Source organism: Sorex fumeus, unplaced genomic scaffold, assembly GCF_029834395.1.
Source record: "Sorex fumeus unplaced genomic scaffold, SorFum_2.1 ptg000018l, whole genome shotgun sequence".
Classification (NCBI taxonomy): Eukaryota; Metazoa; Chordata; class Mammalia; order Eulipotyphla; family Soricidae; genus Sorex; species Sorex fumeus.
In genome coordinates this window covers 26,845,882-26,871,921 of record NW_026606075.1, presented here as the reverse complement: position 1 = coordinate 26,871,921, position 26,040 = coordinate 26,845,882, and the positions used below count along the sequence as shown (strand labels likewise).

At 43.1% G+C, this 26,040-nt stretch overlaps 1 protein-coding gene across 3 annotated transcripts in view; it reads left to right on the top strand.

The window, feature by feature from the left end:
* Positions 1–12,901: 12,901 nt before the first annotated feature.
* The window catches only part of LOC130021695 (beta-hexosaminidase subunit beta-like), a 98,758-nt gene continuing 85,619 nt past the window's right edge, over positions 12,902–26,040 (top strand). Inside the window, exons 1-5 of one of the 3 annotated variants that reach the window (XM_056112464.1) lie at positions 12,902–13,125; positions 16,646–16,791; positions 22,298–22,363; positions 24,781–24,827; positions 25,536–25,646. In XM_056112464.1, coding sequence (XP_055968439.1) covers positions 12,902–13,125; positions 16,646–16,791; positions 22,298–22,363; positions 24,781–24,827; positions 25,536–25,646 — 594 coding nt within the window. The remainder of the gene's footprint in view (positions 13,126–16,645; positions 16,792–22,297; positions 22,364–24,780; positions 24,828–25,535; positions 25,647–26,040) is intronic. The other 2 variants (XM_056112467.1, XM_056112466.1) reach the window with 2 other exon arrangements.

The following is a 26,040-nucleotide window of genomic DNA, read 5'->3' as shown; positions in this document are numbered from 1 at the left end:
TGGAATGTAGCTGTTCAGTTTTGCCAGCACCATTTGTTAAAGAGGGTTTCCTTGCTCCACTTCACATTTCTTGTTCCCTTATCAAAGCTTAGATGATCATATATTTGAGGGTGCGTGTAAGGATATTCCACCTTGTTCCATTGGTCTGCAGTTCTGCCTCTGTTCCAGTACCATGGTGTTTTAATTATTACCTCTTTATAGTAGAGCTTGATGTTGGGGAAGGTGATGCCTCCCATCTTCTTTTTCCCAAGAATTGCTTTAGCTATTCATGGGGGCTTGTTCCATATGAATTTTAGGATTTTTTTTTGTTTAAAAGTCATTATTATTTTTTCTTTTTTTATTAGTGAAACACCATGAGGTACAGTTATAGGCTTACAAATTTTGTGCTTGGGTTTCAGTTATACAATGATCAAGTGCCCATCCCTCCACCAGTGCCCGTCATCCATCACCACGGGTCTCAGCATCCCCCCCACCCCCCCATCCCCCCCCGTCCCATCCTGCCTCTGTGGCAGGGTATTCCCCCTTGTTCTCTCTCTCTTCTTTTGGGTACTGTGTTTTGCAAGAGAGGCATTGAGTGGCAATCATGTTTGGTCTATAGACTACGTATTTTAGGAATTTTTGATCCATTTCTTTGAAGAATTTCATGGGTATCCTCATAGGGATTGCATTGAATCTATATAATGTTTTGGAGGATTATTGCCATTTTGACCGTGTTAATTCTCCCAATCCATGAGCAGGGTATATTTTTCCATTTCCTGATATCCTCTTTTATTTCATAAAGTAGATTTTTTTAGTTTTCTTTGTACAGGTCCTTTACCTACTTAGTTAAACTGATTTTGAGGTCTTTAATTTTCTGAGGCATGATTGTGAACGGGATTTTTTTTCATGTCACTTTCTTCTCTTTCATTATTTGTGTATAGGAAAGCCATGGACTTTTGGGTATTAATTTTATAGCCTGAAACTTTACTATACAAGTCTATTATTTCTAGGAGCTTCTTGGTAGAGACTTTAGGGTTCTCTAGATATAGTACCATATCATCTTCAAATATTGAGAGCTTGATTTCTTCCTTTCCTATCTTGATGCCCTTAATATCTTTTTCTTGCCTAATTGCTATTGCAAGTACTTACAGTACTGTATTGAGCAGAAGTGGTGAGAGTGGGCATACTTGTCTTGTCCCTGATTTAGAGGGAAGGCTCTTAGTTTCTCCCCATTGAGGATAATGCTTACCATAGGTTTGTGGTAGAAGGCTTTGACTATATTGAGGAAAGTTCCTTCAATACCCTTTTTGGCGAGAGTTTTCATCATAATTGGGTGCTGCATCTTGTCAAATCTTTCTTTGCATCTATTGATATGATCATATAGTTTTTATCTTTTCTTTGTTGATATGATGGATTATGTTGATTGATTTCTGAATGTTAAACCATCCTTGCATCCCTGTGATGAATCCCACTTGGTCGTGGTGTATGATCTTTTTGATGAGTTGTTGAATTATTAACAAAATATTCGTTAATATTTTGTTGAGTTGATGAATTATTAACAAAATATTCGTTAATATTTTGTTGAAGATCTTTGCATCCATTTTCATCAGGGATATCGGCCAGTAATTTTCTTTCTTTTTTTTTTTTGGTGTCTCTGTTTGCTTTTGGTATTAGGAAGATATGTGCCTCATAGAAACTGGGAGAGTTTCTGTTTCTTCAGTTTCCTGGAAAAGTTTAAGAAGAACTGGCAATAGGTCCTCTTTAAATGTTTGGAAGAATTTTCCAGTGAATCCATTTGGACCTGGGCTTTTGTTTTGGGGAAGACTTTTGATTACAGTTCCAATTTCATTGATAGTAATAGGTCTATTCAGGTATTCCAAATCTTCTTGGTTCAGCCTTGGGAGATTATAGGAGTCCAGGAATTTATCCATTTCTTTTAGGTTCTCTTATTTTGTGGCATACAGACTTTCAAAGTAGTCTCTGATGATCTTTTGAATTTCTTTGGTTTCTGTTGTGATGTCCCCCTTTTCATTTCTGATTCAGTTTATTGGGTTCTCTCTCTTTCTTTCTTTGTGAGTCTTGCTAGTGGTTTATCAATCTTGTTTATTTTCTCAAAGAACCAGCTCGTGATTTAATTTATCTTTCAGATTGTTCTTTGGGTTTCCATGTCGTTAATTTCTGCTCTAAGTTTTATTATTTCTTTCCTTCTGCCTGGCTTGGGCTTCTTTTGTTGTACTTTTTCTAATATCTTGAGCTGTGAAGTCAAATTATTTATGTGGGCCCTTTCTTCCTTCCTGAGAAATGCTTGCAGAGCTATAAATTATCCCCTTAACATGGCTTTAGCTGCATCCCACAGATTCTGGTAGCTCATGTCTTCATTCTCATTTGTTTCCAGGTGTCTTTTGATTTCTTCCTTGATTTTCTGCAGGAGGAAAATTTGTCTTTGGTAATTATTGAATAGTTTGCTTAAATTCCTTAGGAACTTTAACAATAGAGTATTAGCTTGAAAGATTACATTTAAATTTGAAAGAAAAAGTTTCAAAACGATTTTCCAGCACAATATTAATTTTTTAAAATTAAGTCATCGTGATTTACAAAGTTATTCATGGTTGAGATTCAGCAAATGTTCCAACACTGATTTCATCACCAGTGTCCACTTCCCTCCATTGATGTCCTTGGTTTCCCTCTCACCGACCATTCTGTCTCTATAGCAGACAACTTGTTTTTTTCCCTTTAGGCACAGTACTAACAGTACTATTACTTATAGAGTTTTATGAATAACACTTAACCACTTTTCAGCACCCCCTTCTCCATTACATACTGCTTCCCTTTTCTATTGTTCTTTTCCCTGTCCTATCCCTGTTCCCTCCAGCCCACAGCCCCCAGTTTCCATGTTCTTCCTTACTATTGCCTTTGGACATTTGTTATTCCCCTACTATGTTTCCTTATATACTGCAACAATATTAATTTTTCAACATGATTAAATAGTCTGCCTTAGATCTGACAAGGTGCATAACAAAACTTAGAACAGAACATAGAGTTTCTGATTCCTTGGCATGCTCAGCAGACCATGATGGGATCAGAGACTCATTGGCCTTAGAATCCTCTAGAAAGAACACAGCAGAGCAGTTATACAAATCAGTTGTGGAGGATGAGCCCTAAGGAGACAGGAAACTTAACCTGTCTCTGGAAAAAGACAGAAATGGTGGAGAGAGAGTCACAGGCAAATTTTGAACTCAAAAGAACCACAAGGTAAAATGTGGGGTCCTGGCTGGCAGGGGAAAAAAGGCGAAAAAGCAAAAAGAGGATGAGGGTCCTAGAGCTGAGGTAAACTCAGACAGAGATGCTCAGGGAAAAACCAAGTACAGTACTACATTCCTCCTCCGTCAATATTTTTAATCAATACAACACATGCAGGGTCTTTGTCAAAGCTTAGCATGTACTTATTGTCAGCTAAGCATGAATGTTCTTTCTCAACTCTCCCAGGGAATTGCATTTTGAGAAATAAATGAAATTAAATTAAAAGTTTGATTCAAGGACCAGAAATTAGTACAATGGTTAGAATGCATGGCACAATCAGGTTCAAATGCAGGCATGGTCCTCGAAGAACCATCAGGCGTGGCTCTGGAGGCCCTCCAAACTGCCGGGACTTTGCAGAGACCCCAGTACTACACATCCCGAGCAGTAATCGGCAGGTCCTTGTATGAGTCTCTAGCTAGTCACCTGAGAACTGCCAGTAGAGCCCTGACGCCCCTAAGCATTACTTGGGAGTTACGTGCCACGCCCCCTCCAAAAGAAGTTTGATTCCTATCTGGAACATAGCATCATAGCTCTGAAGTAAAAGGAAGCTTGTATTGGGGGTATGGTCTTTTTCTACCAAAGGGTAAAGATGAGGAAATTGATTGGCCTGGGTGTCCATAATTGACGGAATGGAATGGAGGCGATGAAGCCATTTCTCTAGCAAATCCACATGAGAACTTTGAAGAAGTGAAGGCGATCTAGGCCATCCTTTGTCAAAGAATATGAAGATCATCATTTGGAAGGAAGCAAGAGGAACATTTACTGTGAAGTACATGGTTTGGTTCCAACTTAACTTGAAATACACAGCAATTCCAAGACCATGCCAAACTCTGTTTTTATTCTGAACTCTGTGTCCAGGCCAAAGTATTAAACTGTAGTTAGTCTAAGCTAATTATCATAGCCCTGTTCCTTTTGTCAAGGGTGGCTGTGTGACTCAGTTGGTGGCAGTAAAATATAAAAGGAAGCCTGTCAGTCATTTCTGGGAAATGTCTTAATTTTTTGTTAAAAGAGGTAGATCATGGGAATGAGAGATATGTCTCGGCAGTAGAGCTCATACTCTATGGGAGACCCTGGGTGTGACCCCCCCAGCACCACACATACACTCATGTACAAATACGAAAGAACAATGTGCCTGATACAACCTCTTTCCCTCTTTTTCCTGTGTCCAACACAGACTATGGCACCTGAAGTGGTAGCAGCTAGTTTGTAGCCCTGAGTGACAAGAGGATCACATAGACACTAACCCTGACATATTAAACTGGCAAATTGAGTCAACAGCTGTCGGCCTCAGACTTGTTAATAGGTTAAAAAAAAGTGAGACTGTTTTTTCTTAAACTACTTCGAGTTGTCTGCTTTTCCTAGCAGCAACGGTGACTATTGGTATTACCACTTCCTTCCTTGCAATCTGTTACAAATGTCTGCAGTCTTGTTATAAATGTCTTATTCCAAGAAATTATTTCTCGGTTTTAATTATTGCTTTTATAAACAATAAGGACATTTTTTTATTATCATGGGTAACCCCCTTCCACACATGTGCCCATGTGCACGCACACACATACATTAACACACACACACACATACATAGTTTTAGAACCCCTGAGTCCCATTGATACTCTCTTCCAGGCTAATGGTACTCACACACCTTTTGAGTCATGGTGCTCACAGTTGCAATGCACCTTTTGTTGCAGCATTTGCACACACCAGGCTGTTATGTGGTTAGAAACTGTTAGTGGCAATGGGTATCACAGACACCAGAACTGCCAGGATGGCACTCGGTACATGTGCAGCACCAGGCTCATACTTGTAAGGCAGGTCATTTAACCACTCCCAGCCAGAACCCTTTCCTTCCTTCCTTCCTTCCTTCCTTCCTTCCTTCCTTCCTTCTTTCCTTCCTTTCTCGTTCTTTCTCTTTCTTTCCCTCTATTGAAATGCTCTGCCCTTTTTTTTGTATTTCCCTGTTAATATCATGTAAGCAAAAATTGGGTGAATTATGCTATTGTAAATCTACCAAACTCTAAGCGAAATGACTCAGAAAGAGAGGGATAGACATAGAAAGATTGCATTCATCTGGGGGATATAAAGTAACAAAATATGAGATTAATAACCAAGAATAGCTGAGATCAGCACCAGGAGGATTACTCCATAACTTAGAGGCCAGCCGGGTATCCTAGAGGAAAGGGCAGTTCAGATAGAGAAGGGAGCACCAAATAAAGGATGTTTGGAGCATCCTCCCAGGAGGGGAGATGCATGTCGAAAGTAGACTATGGACTGAACATGTTCGCCACTCAATGCCTCTTTTGCAGACCACAACACCCAAAAGGAGAGAGAGAACACAGGGGATTGCCCTGCCACAGAGGCAGGGGGGGATGGAGGGATGGGGGTGGGGGGGATATTATCCATGGTGGTGGAAAATGGGCACTGGTGGAGGGATGAGTATCTGATCATTGTATAATCGAAACCCAAGCACAAAAATTGTAAATCTACAACTGTACCTCATGGTGTTTCACTAATAAAGAAAATAATTAATAAAAAAAATCTTATAAAAAATCTACCAAGCTCTGTATTTTTCAGACATTAATCAGTCTCTGGTTAACATATTTATGCATATTTTTCTCTATCTAATGTGAATTTTGAAGCTAAATTTTACAGATAGAACTACTGGTCTCCAAAGGAAATAAGCACTTTAAGGCTCTTGATTGCAAAATTGCTTTTCCAAAAGGTTAAACCTATCAGTACTCTCAAAGCATCCATTTAACCACAGTTTCTGCCAGAATTGAGCAAACATTTAAAAAGAAAAGGCTATAAGTACCAGTAGGATTACTCTATGTCTTTGAGGACAGCTGCACACGCTAGGGGAAAAGGCAGCTCAGATACAGAAGGGAGTACCAAATAAAGGGTGTTGGGAGGTTCCTCTCAGGATGGGAAACGCGTGATGAGAGTAGACTATAGTCCGAACAAGATTGCCACTCAGTGTCTCTTTTGCAAATCACAGCACTCAAAAGGAGAGAGATAACAAACGGGAATGTCCTGCCACAGTGGTAGGGTGGAATGGGGGGAAGTGGGGTGGGAGGGATACTGGGACTGGTGGTGGTGGAGAATGGGCACTGGTGGAGGGATTGGTATTCTATCATTGTATAACTGAAACCCAAGCACAAAAATTTGTAAGTCTACAAGTGTACCTCATGGTGTTTCACTAATAAAAATTTAAGGAAAAATTAAAAAAAAGAAAAGTCTTCATTTGTAGATAAAACATGATTTATCATTATTGTTTGTATGAATATATATATATTTATTTGATGGTGGCTGAAGTTAATATATCTTTCCAAAAATGTATTAACCAGCCATATTTCATCTTTCTTTTTAAAGATTCTTTTTAAAATTATTTTCAATTAATTTTGGGGGGTGTTCACACCCAGCAATGCTCAGGAGTTACTCCTGGCTCTGCTGAGGGACTATATGGGATACTGGGAGTCGAACCCAGGTCAGCCGCATGCAAGGGAAATGCCCTCCCTGTTGTACTATTGCTCCGCCCCCTCCATATTTCATCTTTTGTGAAGGATTTGGTTCTAGATCAGAATCAAAACTCATCTCACTGCCAAGGAAAATAAAAGATATCAAAAGTCAAACTATTTCCCCAAGGCAACACGATTATTAAAGTAGAAAATGAGTAGTCCAATACAAGCTTTCTGTAACCTATTTATGTTATTTCCTTTCCTCACAACCATTTTATTATTGTAAAGACCACATCCCTATTGGTGCTCATGTTGGAGGGTGCATGAGGTTTTGGGGTATGAGCCAGGGCCACACATTTATCAGACATCACTGAGTCACATCCTTGGCTACTCACCACTGTTGCTTTTGAAACCTTCTGAACTCAATTTACAACATTTATTATATTTTGTGGGGTTTGGGGTCACACTTGTTGATACTCAGGGCTTACTCTTGTCTCTTTGCTCAAGAAACATTCTTAGAGGGGCTTGGGAGACTATGTGCAGTGCTGGGCATTGAACCTGGATCAACTGCATGCAAGGAAAACACTACTCGCTGTACTAGCTCTCCAGACACCTTCCTGCAATATTTAATAAAAACAAGTGCTTTTTATTCATTTGGGTTTTCTTTGAGGGGGTTACACCCAGCAATGCTCAGGGGTTGCTCCTGGTTCTGCACTCAAGAATAACCCCCAGCTGTTCTCATGGCACTGTATGGGAAGCTGGGGATCGAACCCAGGTAGGCCGTGTGCAAGGTAAGTGCCCTACCCACTGTACTATTGCTCTGACCTCAAAAAGTACTTTTCACATCATAGAGGTCAAGTTTGTTATTTCTCTGCCAGTTTACCATGAAGTAAACTGAGACCCAGAGACATGCTTGGGTTTCTGTTGCACCTATAGAGTCAACAAACAACAAAAAAGACAATTTGCTTCTAATCGTGTGTTACCAAGCTCCTCAACCTTTTTGATACTTCTGCCATGGAGATATATACTGTGTTGAATTAATAATGGGCAACTTAAGGAGCAAAACTGAGAATTAGTTGCTAAGCAGAACTGCTGAGTTTCAAGAGACTCAAAATACTGGCAGAGTTGTGGCTTGAAATTGGGGAAAATAGATAAATACTATTTTCAGACAAGTAAGATTGACTAAGGGAAAAGTTAAATATCAGAGAACAATCACGTTTTCTTTCTTTAGTGTTTTGGCCACACCCAACTGTGCTCAGAGATTAGAAAGGTAAATGCCTTACCCACTTTATTATCTCTCTGACCCCAAGAGAGCAGGCACATTTAAGAAAGATGTGTCTTTGCTTTTCATCTTTAAAAAATGTATGTATGGGGGAGAGAAGGGGGAAAGTTTGGGGCACAATCAACAGACCTGGGGGCCTACTCCTAGCTCATGGTATTTGGTTCACCATGTAGTGTAGAGGATCAAATAAGGGTCAACTGCATGCAAGGCAAGGGTTTTAATGTCTGCACTATCTCTCTGGCCTGGAATAAACTTTCTTTTTTAATTAAATATTGAATAAATGGTATGTATAGGCACAATTTTTAAACAATTTGAAAAAAAAATAAATCTGATTTCCTACTTTAAGCATTGAGTCACTGTCACTGTCACTGTCCTCCTGCTGTTCATCAATTTGCTCGAGCGGGCCCAGTAACTTCTCCATTTTGAGACTTGTTGTTACTGTGTTTGGCACATTGAATACATTTCAGGTAGCTTGCCAGGCTTTGTCGTGTGGGCAAGATACTCTTGGTAGCTTGCCGGGCTCTCCAAGAGGGGCAGAGGAATTGAACCCAGCTCGGCCAGGATAGCTGCACACAAAGCAAGTGCCCTACCGCTGTGCTCTCGCTCTATTAAGCAATAAGTCAAAATTTTAAAAAAATTTAATCTGTCCATTGTTTCATCTACAAATGAAATCATGAAAGAACTAGAAGTTTGCACTTTTCAAACAAATCTAAATCTAGACCCTGATTGCAAGCTGCGAAAGCTAAAAAAGTAAAAGACATTATGAAACCAATAATGAAGAGAAAAAAAGTTTCAAACTTCTCAACCAGGAAGGAGGGAGGAAGGACAAGAATTCTGCAGAATAAAAATTTCTGGCTCATTATGCAAGTTAAAAGGCCAACATCAAACTAGGGGGAAGAAAGTCAACTACCCCACAGGTCACAGACTACTCTTCATTGTGAGCTGTGGCTGATGAGGACACAAAGCCTGCCTCACTTGGACAAACATTCTTCCAGGGACTGAGGGCTGCCGGTCACCCCCCATTACACCTTTAGAAATAATACTTTGATCCGGATGCATTAAGACACAGTCTTATTTTTAGTAGTTGTTTTTACCCTTTTGCTATGTCTTATTGCTAGCTTCAAATATAGAATTTTGGGCATATAGCCTTACACCTTTCCACGTGGGTGTGATTTACCACCAACCAAACTCTTAAAATGCTTTGATCCAGTAGTTTTCCTTCTAGCAAAGAATCAAAGAGCCTTTTTTAAAAATAAGATTTTTATATAAACACATTTATCATCAACTGCTTATGACAGTTAAAATATTTGAAATGTTAAAATGTCCCCAAGAGGGCTAGTTCAATTTGAAAAGCCTCAAGGCATTTTGGGTGTTGGAGGTGGGGAGGGGGGCCGATGCTGGAGGATGAGCACACTTGGGGATGCTCAGAACTTAGTCCTGGCTCTGTACCTAGAATCACTCCTGGTAGGGCTCAGGGGACCATAAGGAGCACCAAGAAACAAATGAAGATTAGAGTACAAGACAAGCGCCTTGACCCCTATATTGTCCCCCAGTCCCAAGAAACATTTTTGTTTATTTTGAGCATGACCATTGGTACCTGAGTCATTCCTGACAGTGCTGTTGGGGGACTACATGGTGTCAGGGATAGAACCAGGGTCCCCATATCCAAAGCCTGCTCTGACCCTTTGCTCTATGTCCCCGGCCCTCAAGATGCATGTTTTAAATAAACATTTTATAAGAGGGAAAATGCAGTGTTGGAAATGACGGCACAATCTGTAGAGCAAGACTGCAATTTTAAAAAAGCTAAAATACACACGTAAGCAGCACTGAAAACTGAATATATTTAAGAGGACTTTTCAGTTTTCTAAATACACAGGAAGACACAAGAAGAAAACTGATGCTCATAAACAAATACTCATAAACATATGTAAGTGTCTATTTGGTGAGTGCCTGGGATGGTGGATAAAGCAGAATAATAACTCGGTATACTAGACTCTCTGTGCCCCCCTGCCCATACATACAGATGCTGAAAACATCTTGTTGGAACCCCACAAAGTGGAGATTACACAGGTCTGACTGCACAGGGTTACCAGCTAAGCTTTCTTAATGAGAAATTGGAAAGAAGTGAACTGCAGGTTTGATGAAATTATTTCTTTGTAAAGCCATAAATATTACAGAAGACAGATAAGAACATAAACAACTGCCTGATCAAAGGGTCAGTGGGACAAACCCCCTAGCAGAGGAGGGAACGTTTATAGATGGAATTCTTTTTCTTAAGCCAGTTCTCCGTGAGTGTCTGTTTAATGACTGTTTAAGTTATGTCTGTAATTTTCTGAGCCATTCCCTTACTTTTCAAGTTTGTAAACCAACACATCAGCAATTCCCAATCAATAGCATTGCATTTCTCCAGGGAGCTATGAAAATATACCTTGCATTTGAAATGTAATAAAAAGCATAACTAAACATGCCTCTGTTCTTCATAACACAGAAACCACATCTGGTCATGTTAAAAAAAGAAGTGCATTATATAGAGTTGTATGGTTGCCAGATCCTTATTACAGAGAACTGTTTTATCCATTTAGCCCAATTTTCCAGATGTTTTATTACTTGGAGACAGGAGAATTGCTGAAACTGGTGATTGAAGCCCATTTGTTTCAAGGGACTTGCTTGCAAGACACAGCAAGCATTTGAAGGACAAGCAATTTCTGGCAGGCCACAAGGCAATGCTTGAATCGGGCTATCATCTCAGAGGGTTACAAGTAATCCCAACAAAGGCTAAAGTACCCTATTTGAGTAACACCCAGGCTCATTTGCAAAAACTGTCCTTTTGGCAGGTGTGAAGTCGTTTCACATGCAAATGTGTATTTCCCATAATTAGAACAATTTCCATAATAAAGGGTCAAGTTGGCAGTGGCATTGAAAATGGCTCAGGTCGACTGTGATTGAAGGCCTGCTTCTTATGGCCCACCCGTCAGCAAAAGTGAAATATTGTCCTCATGAACCGGACAAGATCAGGTTCAATGGGAGCAAGACTCTCTGTCCTCACCCAGTTCCCAACAAGTTCCTCACTAGTTCCTCACTCCTGCTGCCAGCACTAGCATGAAGCACTCGCAGAGATGGTCCTGGCAGCCACAGTCATTGCAGCTCATTAGAAGGTTCCTCATTGTGGTCAATTCTATCTGTCAATCAAAGTAAAAGAGGGAGAGCAAGGGTGCAGAGGGGAAAATTGGGCCAATGTTCACAGAGCGTCATGGAAATGTCTCCTCGGCCTAAAAGAGCCACATGGCAATCTAACTAAAACCATGTGTCCACAAGCAAGTGTTAGGCAATTTATTTGTTGCTAGCTTTGTTATTCTTGTAAGTGCTGGATGCCTCTGGCCTTGCAGACAGTCAGGCCTGTACCACTTTCTCTCTAACCAAGTTGCTAATCATGAAGAAAGGGAGTTTAAGATCAAATTTTGCTGAAGGTGTTAGCATTTATTAACTAGTAGGTATAAAAAATGATCATCCGGTTCATTCTTGTGGGTTAGGGAAAGGGTCCCACCTCTGTTTGGGCACTCCAACTGGCTCTGCTTGATTCCAGGAGGACACAAGGATGAGGAAGGAAGAGGAAGCAAGGTCACAGGCACATCTGAGAGTAAAGTATCACTGCAAGGGTTTTGGACTGGGCTCTAGATTCTCATTCTTGCTTGGGTGTGGGTAGTTGCACCAGTAGGGCTTTTCTAGTTACCCTCTAATTTCAACTTTGCATTCCATCAGTGGGAAAATTCCAGCGATTCCTTATGCTGGATAACCAGTCTTCTGTTGTTAGATTTCAAAAGCAATATTCAGATCTGTAGTTCTGGAAAGTGTCCTCCTGGCTATGGTACTTCAGAAACTCAAGTATTATCCCTGTGATGTACCTCAATTCTGATTAGAGCTTCTCAAATGCCAACAATTGACAGATTCATTCCACTGCTTAAACTGATGATATTTTAGTAAATGATCGCAGGTTATCACAACTTTTCCTTGCCACTAGGGGCAAGATTAGAAAGGAACAGCGGACTCTCGGTGGACACCTGTAGCTGGCATCAATTGCTGAGCAATGGAATAGCAGTTCTAAGAACTCAGCTCGCAGCCCCAGAAGTGATCCAGGAGCACAGAGCCAGAGTAAGTAGGCAAGGTTCAACTAATGGAGTTCATAAAGTTTCATTCGAATTCCTTTTTGCAGTAGTTTTATTTTCAGCCTTCTAGATGATTTGGCTTGGACCACACTAACACTTGGTCACAGGTACACAGCCTGTTTAGACCTCGTGCCTATTAACTTGGTCTATGGTGTACTTCTAAATTGGAAAAATCTCCTGTGCCAAAATATTCTGTTCTTGGAGGGAACTTTCGGTGCCTGTGTGACTTCCCGACCCCACCCCCACCTCTTGTGCGCCCTGTCAAAATTCTGCCCCAGGGAGTTCAGATGATTAATCTGAATTGTCTTGATCTTTAGGTACAGATTTAGGAGCCTATAAGCGAACGGCACATCAGCAATCAGATGTTTGGGCTTGAGAGAAATGGGATGACCCCAGACTTTGCTGGGTTTTTGGAGGGAGGCAGACGCCAAGTGTGAACTCAACCTCTGGCAGCTGAACCGGAGACTGACAGGGGCCGCCTTTCCAGCCTGGTGGGCAGCTCCTCTGGGCGGGTGATGCTAGCCGGTACTTGGTACCGAGAAGTCGTGTTTGTTTCAGCCCGGGCAGGGGGCGGGCCCACGGTCCAGGGGGCGGGGCGCGGCGCGGCGCCTTATAACTCCGTGACTCTGCCGCCCTCGCTTCCTCCTCCCGGACCAGGCGAGGAGTCCCGGCGTCCCGCGCATCTCCGTGCAGTTCAGCCCGCGGGAAAGAGACAGTCGGGGGCCATGGAGCGGCGCGGGCTGGCGCGGCCCTGGATGCTGGCATCGCTCTTGGCGGCGCTGGCCGCACCGACGTGCTCTGAACCGAACCTGGGACTGTGGCCCTGGCCTCTTTCGGTGTACCTGTCCCCGCACCTGCTGTACCTGTCCCCCACGGAGTTCACCATCGAGTATGACCCCTCTTCCAAGACCAGCCGGTCCTGCAGCCTCTTGCAGGCTGCGTTTCAGAGGTGAGTTCATCCCAGGCACCGGAGGGGCCCTGAGCACCACCGGGTACAGCCCTAGGAGTGCTAGAGGTCATCCCGGCACCGCAGGGTCCTAGCAACGCTGCATTCTCCAGCCCCAGCGCTGAACTGCCTGCCCTGTTAGCTGAGACTCACCCTCAGGCCTCCTAACCTCCCCCCCCCCCCCCCCCCCCCCCGCCGCAAGCCATACCAAGTAAGGCCAGGCTTATTGGGTTTCTCAGAATACAGAGAAGCAAAAAGTATCAGAAAGTCATGGAAAGGCAGATCATGAGGTCGAACCTTAAGAAATCTCCTTAACACCAAACACAATGTGCAGTGTGCTTTAGGACTTAAGTTTGGAGAACTGAACTTTTCTTCTGTGCTGAACTGCTGAGAAACAAGCACAGGGTAATATGCTGAATGACATGCAGGAGGATGACAAGAAAGCGTGATGACATATTTAACGAGCGTAGATAACCAACACTTGAATCAGCTCTGAGATGGTTCAAAAACAAGTCCTGCTGTCTCCAGGTAGAGTGGGTGATGATTGAAGAGTTTGTCTGAGTCAGGCTCTGTGTGGGAAGCAGCTGTGATTATGGCTTTATTGTTAGGAAGCAGATGATAAAACATTAGTCCTATGGCTAGGACCTGAAGCACACAGGTGAGCATTGCAAGGTGTCAGAAGATGCAGCGTTTGTGTCTGATTAAGAGCAAGATGAGGGACTGGGCAGCCAATATAGGGGGTAAGGCACATGCCTTGCATGTGGTGGTTGAATGGGACTCAATCTTTAACACTATATATGATCCCCAGAGCACCTCTGGGAGTGACCCCTGAGTGCAAAGCTAGGAGTAAGCCCTGAACACAGTTTGGTGTGGCCCCAACCCCCTTCCACTCTTCTACCCCCAATCCAAGATAATATTAGCAGTATAATGAGGGAGATCTGAGAACTCCAAGTGGCCAAGGACACACTGTGATCCACCCCTAGATTGTTCAGAATCCTGATTCCTGTCTGTGAAGAGCTGTGCTTCTGTCCCAAGCCTGCTGTGAAACTGTGCAATTTGCACGCCAATGGTTTGGTTCAGAGTTTCTCTCAGTTTCTAGAGCAAAACCCATCAGTGGCCATTTGCTTTTCTTTAAACAAAGTGTGTTGTACCTTCAAACTTGACTCACTAAATTAACCCAAATCTTCTGCTTAGAAGACTGGAGTGATAGCACATCAGGTAAGGCGTTTGCCTTGCATGCGGCCGACATAGCCGACCTGGGTTCAATTCCTCCACTCTGCTCGGAGAGCCTGGCAGGAGTATCTCACCCACACAGCAAAGCCTGGCAAGCTACCCATGAGATATTCAATATGCCAAACACAGTAACAACAAGTCTCACAATGGAGATGTTACTGGGCCCGCTTGAGCAACTCGATGAACAATGGGAGGACAGTGCTACAGTACTACAGTGCTGCTGCTAATATCAATGTTTTCAGTAGCATTTCACTAACCAGGGGCAAAAGATTTGCCTTATATGGAACTGGCCTGGCCTAACTCAGATCTCAATGTGACTGACATCTTTATTTTAAAATAAAATGTAAGGGACTGGAGCGATAGCACAGCAGGTAGGACATTTGCTTTGCACACGACTGACCCAGGTTTGATTCCCAGCATCCCATATGGTCCCCCAAGCACTGCCAGGAGTAATTCCTGAGTGAAGAGCCAGGAGTGACCCCTGAGCATCGCCGGGTGTGACCCAAAAAGCAAAAATAAAATAAAATAAAATAAAATGTAATAAAACTTAAAATAAAATTTTAAGTTTACCATATTTTTTATTTTTATTTTTTATTTTTGGGTCACACATCCCAGTGATGCTCAGGGATGACTCCTGGCTCTGTACTCAGGAATCACTCTTGGCAGTGCTCAGGGGACCATATGGGAAGCTGGGAATCCAACCCAGGTCGGCTATGTGCAAGGCAACCACCCCACCCACTTGTGCTATTGCTCCAGCCATTGAGTTTACCATCTTAAAGGGCTGAAGCAATAGCACAGCAGGTAGGGTGTTTGCCTTGCACGTGGCCGACCTGGGTTCGATTCCTCCATCCCTCTCAGATAGCCAGGCAAGCTACCGAGAATATCCTGCCGCCATGGCAGGACCTAGTAAGCTCCCCGTGGCGTATTCGCTATGCCAAAAACAGTAACAAGTCTCACAATAGAGACGTTACTGGTGCCAGCTCATGCAAATCAACGAACAATGGGAGGACAGTGCTGCAGTGCTACCATCTTGAAATTGCTCGGGGGTTGGGAGAATAGGATGGTCAAGCCCAAGGCCTTACTCAAGCAAGGCAAATGCTATTCTGCTGAGCTCCACCCACAGCCCTACTTGAGCCGTTTTAAGCCCATGATCAGTGAGTTTAATCTCCCTTTGATCTGTGAAGGTCTTCTATGAAAAGAGTCCTCAACACATTTATTTTTATTTTTATTTATTTGGTGGGTCTCCCAAGTGGTGCTCAGGAGCCCCTGGCCTAGCAGGTGATTCTCCACCAAAAAGGTCAGTGGTTCAGTGCAAGGGCCCAAGGATATGGTGCTGAGGGCCTCGAGGGCAACAGCCTATGGTGTTTGGAGGTCTTAAGGCTTGGGGATGCTCTTAGGACTGTGTGATGCCAGGAGTGCCCCTGACTGTTTCCTTCTTTAGCACCCTGAGTTGGGTTCTCAGCACATTAAGTCTATCCAGACTCTGACATGTTTATTAAGCTGATGCATCGCCCTGCTTCTGTTTCTGGAAAATATAAGACATTCTTACACATAATTACACATACAGTTTTCTAATTTGTAAACATCTACAGAGTAAATAATTTCTTAGTGGCCTATCTTTTAGCACGTTTAAACGCTTATTTATATTGTGTGATATTTGGGAACCAGCATAACGCAAATTTTCAAGACCCTGGTGAAGTTCTATGTGCCGGTGACCATCTTTTGAGAGTTCATGAATTAGGATAATTTTGTTGAAAGGTAATAGGATCTCAGGCTCAGTCTAGTTTCAGTCATAAGAAAACCTATAACTTTTATACAGAATCAGCAAGTTCAAAGCAGGGTTGTCAGTATAACTGACTGATGCAACAATATCACGAGGGAATGTTTTCCATCTCTATGGCTAGTACTGGTTCAGGTTATTACACTGACAGAAATTTTTCTTCTGAGGGTTCACCTAGTAGTGGAGACTTCCTGTCACCACCCACCAACCCAAACCCTACTTTACACCTCCTAAGAGAGATGGGATTACCATTATTGATTTGATTACTGACTTTTAGGAACTCATGAGACGTTACTTGGCAGTATGGGAAAATTTATGGGGGAAAATCCATGCTTGAATCTCATACTCAGAGATTCTGCCTCTGAAGGCCTGGACATCAGTCCCCAGGTGACTGTGATGTACAGTTTCAGTGAAAGCCTGTAGGTGGAATAATGTGTAGCAAGGATTTGAGAGATCACACGTTTATTCCAAGTATAACTCAAGTTTTGTTTGAATTGATTTTTCCTGCAGATATCATGGGTATATTTCCAGTTATTATCAGAGGCAACCAGGCCCTGCTGAATTTGAAAGTGGAAAACAGTTAAAGAAGCTATTGGTGTCAGTGGTCTATGACTCAAACTGCAACGCTTACCCCAGTATCTCTTCAGATGAATCCTGTGAGTACCTATGCAATGAGAACTTAGCTGCTACTTACAAGCTTTCATGCCAGAAATAGGCTCCATTCCATGAACTATTGTGAGTTTATAAATTATGTTTTTGAAAGTACCCTAAAAATTTGGTTATAACGGGGGCTGGAGTGATAGCACAGCTGGTAGGGCATTTGTCTTGCACATAGCCAACCCGTGTTCGATTCCTAGCATCCCATATAGTCCCCTGAGCTCCGCCAGGAGTAATTCTTGAGTGCAGAGCCAGGAGTAATCCCTGTGCATTGCCGGTTATAAAAGAAAAAAAATGGTTATAAAAGTAATGCATTGTCATTGTCGAAAATTCTTAATTATAGCAAGAGGAAAGAAATAACTCATCATTCTAGCACCCAGACTCAGTTACTACTTCTTTTTTTTGCATAGTAATGTATTACAGTTTCTTTTTTATTTATTTATTTATTGAATCACTGTGGGAAAGGTTACAAAGCTTTCAGGTTTATGTCTCAGTCATGCAAATATCAAACACATTTCCCTTTACCAATACTTATTTTTTACCATGAAGAACCCCAATAAAACCCCACCCCCCACCCCTCCCCGTCCCTGTGAGGCAGATGAATTCTAGTTAACACTCTATCTGCTTTGATTAGATTCATTGTTTCAATAAAAGATTCACCACTATTATTTAGAGTTTACCCCCCCCCCCCAAATCAGACATGCTGAAAAAGCATTGTGAAGTGATTTGCTTTCTACAGCTGGGTTCAAGAATTAAATGTTGGTTTTGGATTTCTGCTCTTTTACCTATTGACCCTGGACGTATTTCTACTGAAAGTCAGAGAGTTAAGAAATTGGTTTCTGTGTTCAGGAGTCCTGGCTGTGCTGGAGAGCCGCTCACGGGGGGCAACCGGTGGCCTCGGTAGGGCGTGAAGGGCGGAGCGAAACGCCCCCCTTCCCATGAGGTTTTAGTCGCCCCCACACTCCCGGCTCATACCTGCTGTCCACAAGGCTCCCATGTGGCCGCCATCTTTCTTTCCAGAGAGGAGAGGGCGAATGGGGCAACACCCTTTCCCCTCCGGCAGACTTGATGGCCTGGATCAATGCATAGTCCGTTCACTTTTCTGCTCCAAGCTGCTGGGTTCTGCATTAAGTCCTTGTGCTTCTGGGGCCGTGGCTGTGCTGGAGAGCCGCTCGCGGGGGGCAACTGGTGACCTTGGTAGGGCGTGAAGGACGGACCAGAACGCCCCCCTTCCCATGAGGTTTTAGTCGCCCCCACACCCCCGGCTCATACCTGCTGTCCACAAGGCTCCCATGTGGCCGCCATCTTTCTTTCCAGAGGGAGGAGGGCGGAAGGGAGCAACACCCTTTCCCCTCTGGGCAGAAATGATTGCCTGGATTAACGCATAGTCCTTTAACTTTTCTGCTCCAAGCTGCTGGGTTCTGCATTAGGTCATTGTGCTTCTGGGGCTGTGGCCGTGCTGGAGAGCCGCTCGTGGGGGCAACTGGTGGCTTCGGTAGGGCGTGAAGGGCGGACCGAAACGCCCCCCTTCCCATGAGGTTTTAGTCGCCCCCACACTCCCGGCTCATACCTGCTGTCCACAAGGCTCCCATGTGGCCGCCATCTTTCTTTCCAGAGAGGAGAGGGCGAATGGGGCAACACCCTTTCCCCTCCGGCAGACTTGATGGGCTGGATCAACGCATAGTCCGTTCACTTTTCTGCTCCAAGCTGCTGGGTTCTGCATTAAGTCCTTGTGCTTCTGGGGCCGTGGCCGTGCTGGAGAGCCGCTCGTGAGGGGTGACTGGTGACCTCGGTAGGGCGTGAAGGACGGACTGGAACGCCCCCCTTCCCATGAGGTTTTAGTCGCCCCCACACCCCCAGCTCATACCTGCTGTCCACAAGGCTCCCATGCGGCCGCCATCCTTCTTTCCAGAGAAGAGAGGGCGAATGGGGCAACACCCTTTCCCCTCCAGCAGACTTGATGGCCTGGATTAACGCATAGTCCTTTCACTTTTCTGCTCCAAGCTGCCGGGTTCTGCATTAAGTCCTTGTGCTTCTGGGACTGTGGCTGTGCTGGGGAGCCGCTCATGGGGGGCAACTGGTGACCTCGGTAGGGCGTGAAGGACGGACCAGAACGCCCCCCTTCCCATGAGGTTTTAGTCGCCCCCACACCCCCGGCTCATACCTGCTGTCCACAAGGCTCCCATGTAGCCGCCATCTTTCTTTCCAGAGGGAGGAGGGCGGAAGGGAGCAACACCCTTTCCCCTCTGGGCAGAAATGATTGCCTGGATTAACGCATAGTCCTTTCACTTTTCTGCTCCAAGCTGCCGGGTTCTGCATTAAGTCCTTGTGCTTCTGGGACTGTGGCCGTGCTGGGGAGCCGCTCATGGGGGGCAACTGGTGACCTCGGTAGGGCGTGAAGGACGGACCAGAACGCCCCCCTTCCCATGAGGTTTTAGTCGCCCCCACACCCCCAGCTCATACCTGCTGTCCACAAGGCTCCCATGTAGCCGCCATCTTTCTTTCCAGAGGGAGGAGGGCGGAAGGGAGCAACACCCTTTCCCCTCTGGGCAGAAATGATTGCCTGGATTAACGCATAGTCCTTTCACTTTTCTGCTCCAAGCTGCTGGGTTCTGCATTAAGCCCTTGTGCTTCTGGGGCTGTGGCCGTGCTGGAGAGCCGCTCGTGGGGGGCAACTGGTGACCTCGGTAGGGCGTGAAGGACGGACCAGAACGCCCCCCTTCCCATGAGGTTTTAGTCGCCCCCACACCCCCGGCTCATACCTGCTGTCCACATGGCTCCCATGCGGCCGCCATCCTTCTTTCCAGAGAAGAGAGGGCGAATGGGGCAACACCCTTTCCCCTCCGGCAGACTTGATGGCCTGGATTAACGCATAGTCCTTTCACTTTTCTGCTCCAAGCTGTTGGGTTCTGCATTAAGTCCTTGTGCTTCTGGGACTGTGGCCGTGCTGGGGAGCCGCTCGTGGGGGGCAACTGTTGACCTCGGTAGGGCGTGAAGGACGGACCGGAATGCCCCCCTTCTCGTGAAGTTTTAGTCGCCCCCCACACCCCCGGCTCATACCTGCTGTCCACAAGGCTCCCATGCGGCCGTCATCCTTCTTTCCAGAGAAGAGAGGGCGAATGGGGCAACACCCTTTCCCCTCTGGGCAGAAATGATGGCCTGGGTTAACTCATCGTCCGTTCACTTTTCTGCTCTAAGCTGCTGGTTTCTGCATTAAGTCCTTGTGTTTCTGGGGCTGTGGCCATGCTCCAAACTTAACTCTGATTTTCAGGGAGAAAGATTGGGTGGTTTACTTCTCATTAATCAGTTTGTATATAGAGAGATGTCGCGCGGCCGCGCGGTTTTGAGAAAAAGTCCTCGTTCCCGCATACTCGAGCTGTGTTTGTAGAGGCTTCTGGTCACCAGGGTTCCATCTGGGGGAGGCGGGATGCGGCGCCTACTCCATCTGGAACTTGCCGGTGCTCTCGGCTCTTTTTGGAACCTGTTTTTTCTTTTTTCTTTTCCTCCGGGATCCCGCACCCTCCATGTGTTCCTTCTCTTATTCTGAACGCTTCAAAGATGGCGCTGGGGGGCGGGCTGTGGGCGTGACTTCCGGAATCAGAGGTTACCTGGGAGGTGTAGTCCGGCAGATTTGAGAAAAAGTCCTCGTTCCCGCATACTCGAGCTGTGTTTGTAGAGGCTTCTGGTCACCAGGGTTCCATCTGGGGGAGGCGGGATGCGGCGCCTACTCCAGCTGGAACTTGCCGGTGCTCTCGGCTCTTTTTGGAACCTGTTTTTTCTTTTTTCTTTTCCTCCGGGATCCCGCACCCTCCATGTGTTCCTTCTCTTCTACAATTTCTTTTTTATACAGGGCCAGAGTGATAGTACAGCAGGCACTGTAAAAATGAATAACAACCCCCCAAAATTTATTTAAAGTAAACATGATTCTGTTCTTCAATTCAGCATTTTTGTGTGTGTAAAGTACACAGAAACTTGCATTTAACTAGCTATTTTATATGACATTTTAATGACTGAATAATATGCTACCACAGTTTTGTTCTGGTATGGGAGGGGGCCACACTTGGTGATGCTAGGAAACTATTCTGGCTCTGTGCTTAGGAGCGACCTTTGCTGGTGCTCGGGGACCATATGTGGTGCTGACTTTGAACTCACGTCTGACTACCTGACGTCAAGTGCGGCCCTTCGATAATCTTTCTGGCCCAATGCTCAACCACATTTTTATACAATAATCTTCCACCATATGTGAATTTACATCACTCACTTGGCAACCTCAAATTTTATAGTAGATAATTTCTACAGGGGGTATTTACAGAAAATAATATGAAATTGCACCAAGGAATCAAGTTGAACAATATGAGGATTTTGTGATAGAAGATTATTGCAGACTGGTGACTGGTCTAAAGATGATAGGAAGAATACCACATATCTCATAAGAATGACTCGTAAATCTCTTAAGTATGTCTCTTCCTTTTTGTTTTGTCAGTTTTAGTTTTTGGGCCAAATTTAGGGATTTGGTTTTACTCCTATTTCTGGTTCTGTTCTTAGACATCACTCATGGTGGAGTTCAAGGGACCATTTACAGTCCAGGGGGGAAAAAACAGGGCCGGCCATGTGTAAGACCCTATACTTTCTCTTTGGCCCCTCTTTCTTTGCTGAGCAGAGAGATTATAACATCACTTTGAAAGAATAGCTTCATTCCTCTTCAGTTCTGTAGCTGCTCTGAGAAGAAGAACAGGATAGTTTGTTATTATCAGCTGTGTGTGATTTCAGTTGACAGCTCCCTGACAACTGATGGGGTGGAACTGTGTTCACCGCTTACTCCTGGTGGGGTCTGAGGGCCATATGGAATGCCAATGATTAAACCTGGGTGAGCTGCATGTAAAGAAAGCAAGGGCCCTACCTGCTGTACTATCTCTCAGAATTAGGTTTTGCAGTAGGGTTTAACATAGACAAGATCATTTAAGTTGCCAATGAAGTTTTGTTATTTGTTATCAATACAGATGAAATATTGTAAAGTCCAGATGAAATTTTTAAGGACTGGAGACTTAAAGTTCGTCTTCCATGTATCTTTGTAAACTCTCTTTATTGTGAAAAAAATTTCTGAGACTATCTGATTTTGAAATTTTCTGGTTGAAGATGAAATTTTGTTTAATCTACTTATATTGATTATAAAAGGAACAGCTACAAATGAAAATGTGGGGAAAGTAACAAATGTATTATCATTATCTATTAAGAACAATAGTGCATATACCTCCAAACCAGAAGTAAACAAATTTCTATTGTAGGCAGTTTGTTCAATATATTATTGATATTTGATGAAGTCTCCCTACACTAGTGAAAAAGTCAAAAGACAAGTTTTAATTATAAAATTGTAAAATAAATATCCTAGAGAAGTAAGGTAAAGTTTGGTGATTATAGTTAAAAATTCTGATAAATAAGATTGCTAAAAGAATAGCTCATGAGCATTCTCATCACAAGAAATTCCTTTGTTTTTCAACAATCAAGATAACTTGAAGGTCCAAGGACCAGTGGCTTCCCTCAGTGCCAACAGTATCTGGGGAGTGTTGAGAGGTAAGTTCTATGCACTTTCATTGTTATTTTTGATTAAAAAAAAAAAAGCTTAACTGGTGCTTTGGGAAGTCAGCCACAGCAAAAATTTTCTTCCTTGGATCCTTTACCGAATTGGTTTATTGACTATTAGTGATTTCTGTGAAATATAGCTCATTTAGAACACTGGAGAAAGATCATCTAATGTTTTAGAAAATGCTTGAGAGCTTCCTTCCTAGGGTGCTGTTCTTGACATTGCTTCCTTTGTGAGTCTTCACTGGTTCATTTTGTTTCAGGGGATTTGATTGCTGTTTGTGTTTCATCCAAGCAGCTTTTATTGTAGAGGATGGGAGAAAGGATGCACTTCTTTTTGGGGTGCTCATGTTCACCTGGTGTGGTGCGATGACCTACACTGTCAGGGATGGCAGGTAACAGAGCAGTCAGAATCAAACTCTTCATGTAGGGTCTATCTGGGTTTTGACCTTGATTGTGTCCTTGAAAGGCAGGTTTAGGACCCCTGCACTAGTCTTCTGGTCTAGGAGCAGGATGATTTTTGTTTCTTTTTTGTTTTCTTTTTCTTTTTAATTTCATGTTTTTGGGCCACATCCAGCAGTTCTCAGGGCTTACTCCTAGTTCTGCACTTAGGAATCACTCCTGGCAGGCTCAGGATATCATATGGGGCACCAGGGATCGAACCTGGGTTGTCCGGGTGTAAGGCAACTGTCCTATCAGCTGTACTAAAACTGTGGCTCTCATGTTTCTTTGTTATGTTTCTTTGTTTATCTTTTGGTTTTTGTGTTTGGGGCCATTCCCAGCGGTCCTCAGGTACTAGTTCTGACACAGTGGTTTGGGTTTACTCCAGTGGTGCTCAAGGGACTCTGGAGCTCGCAATCTTACTCAGTGTTCCCACGTGGGAAGCATGCTCTTCAGCCTTTTTTTTGGGGGGGGGCGGTCACACCTGGCTTATGCAATCAGGAATTACTCCTGGCGATGCTTGGGGATTTGATTTCTGTTTGTGTTTCAAACAGAATGGGATGCTGGGACTCGAACCCGGGTTGGCTTCATGCAAGGCAAATGCCCTACCCGCTGTGCTATCGCTCCAGCCCCTCTCTCTCCACCTTTTTGAGCTATCTCCTTAACCTGAGGGCAGGGTTTTGGAAAAGGAGAATAACTTTTTTTAAGTTGAGCTATCTAACCTAAATAATTACATAAGTAACTAAGGTGAATAATATTTTGGATTTGACTTGTTTGCTTATTATGTAAAACAAAATAATCATTGTCATGTTCTCTATTTTATATATTTATACTCTTATTTCAAAATAGAATAAAAATTATTTAGAGATGTTGAGTATGAGGTAACTGCACCGTTATCATTGGGATAATTTACATGCGTATTTTTTTTTTGGTGGGGGCAGGTGACTTTGGGAGTCCTGGGGCCTGGTTGTGCCCGATGGAAGATTCAGTACTCTGGCCCCATGGATTTAGTGTTCCATAGCCATACCTGGCACTGCTCAGGTGCCAGGGAGCCAACCCTGGGCCTCATGCGTTATCAGGTGCATGCTGCAGCCCTTTGCGCTCTCCCTGATTCTGATCTGCCTGTCTCTGATTCTCCCTGATTCTGATCTGAGCATGAAGTGGCTGGAACCTAGCACAAGTACTAGATTTTCTGTTTACTGTGTTTCAAAGCCACATACTCTGCATGAAAGTTGAGTATTTTACCACTTGAACAGCATATTCAAAAGGTGCTTTCTTACTATGAACCATACCTGGAGAAGATTAGAAAAGGTCTATCAAAAATGATTTTGCTATATTTTTAGGTTGATATTTTCTCAGATTTTAAAATATTGATTACTTTTTTTATTAAGACAACATGATTTACAAAATTATTCGTAATAGAGTTGTTTCAGTCATGTGAAACTTTCTCAGCTTATACTGCTGTCTGATAGAATAGTCATTTTGGTAAAGTCAAGTCGAATTACAGAAAGTTATTTGTGATATAATGAGAACAAACCACTTTGCAGCTATGTGTAAAAACACTGTCCTGAGTTAGGCCTTTATAATTTCATAATTCCCCTTGAGTCCCTCTGTTACATTTGATACTAGTAAGGTGTCGATATTTTAGCATAAATTTTTTTTCTCAAAATAGTGTAGGTTTACTAAGGAACTGTCATTTTATTATTAAATGACTCTTTTTAGTGTTTATTATTTGAACAGAATCAAGAGCAAGAGTTCAGTTAAGTGAGGCATTTTTGTTAGGTGATAATGGAAATGGAATTTTTTAATTTTAGTTTTGATGGCAGATGCTATGTTAGAGGGTATAGATATAAACACTATATTCTTTTATTTATTTCTAGTTTGGGTTTCTATTTGGATAATATAACTTTTATTGTCTTCATTTATTTTATACATTAATGCAATGTTATTTATTTTACTTTTCCTAGGCTTAGAGACCTTTAGCCAGTTAATTTATCAAGATTCTTATGGGACTGTAAGTATAATTGTTACTATTAATTAAATTAGTTATTCCTATTAAATAACCATGTTACTAAAAATGGTTGAATAAACCTATTAGTAGTACTAGAAAAATTCAAGCTTTCTAGCTCTTTATTACTTTTTTTTTCCTGTGGTACTTGGGTCAGGGCCTCTCAAGTATAGAATTGACCTATGATCTTGGGGGTCACTCCAGCAATACCCAGGTGGATGATTCAGTGCTTGGGCCCAGGAAAATGGTGCTGCAGTACCAGGAATTACCAGACTAACTCTGTCTGACTGAGCAGCCAGCAGGGCTGCACCAAGCAGTTCTCAGAGGACAATGCTGTTTCAGGGATCAACCAGGATTCCATACATGCAAATCATTTACATACCTCTGACCCATGTCTTCTGTCACAGGCCCCTCTGTACCAACCTGTTTGAAGTTTATTTCTCCTCCATATATTTAACTTAGCTGGAAAATGTAAATTGTATACTTTCCTCCAGATGCATGTTTTTTTAAAAAACATTTTTTAAAAGTGTAAGTCTGCATCTGTACCTCATGATATCTCACTATTAAAAATTTAATAAATAAATAAATACCACAGAAAAAAACCCATTTTGAGATTCATGTTTTATTTGACCCTTTTACACACACACAATCTTCACTGATATCTGATCAAGAGAAAATTCTAAAATAAAATTAAAAATCAATTTTGTCTTATAGGTCACCATCAATGAATCCAGCATTGTTGATGTACCAAGGTTTCCTCACAGAGGCATTTTAATTGATACATCCAGACACTACCTGTCAGTTGATCTTATTCTTCAAAATCTTGTGAGTAATTTATTTCAATCTATTGTCTGTTCTGAAGCTGTACTGTTTTATTCTGTATGTTACATGGGAACTTATAGACCACTGTGCAGGTTTGAACAGTCATCTGTTTCTCGTGTACCAAATAGAAACACTGAGCTTTTATTGCATCCTCCTGTGGGAAATTTCTTTCTTTAGCTGGGAAGTGGAAGGTGTCCTAGCCTGCTTTCCATGGTGGTAGAGAGAAGGGGCTTGTATTTAGCCCATTAAATTTAAATTTAGCCCGTTGTTAAGAGAAGACTATAGTTTTAATACCACCCATTGGCTATGTACACTCCAAGATTGCAAGTCTAGCCAGTGTTTCCCCAAGTAAGGATACTGCCCCACTGTGTGGTGTTGGAATAATAATCTAAGGAGG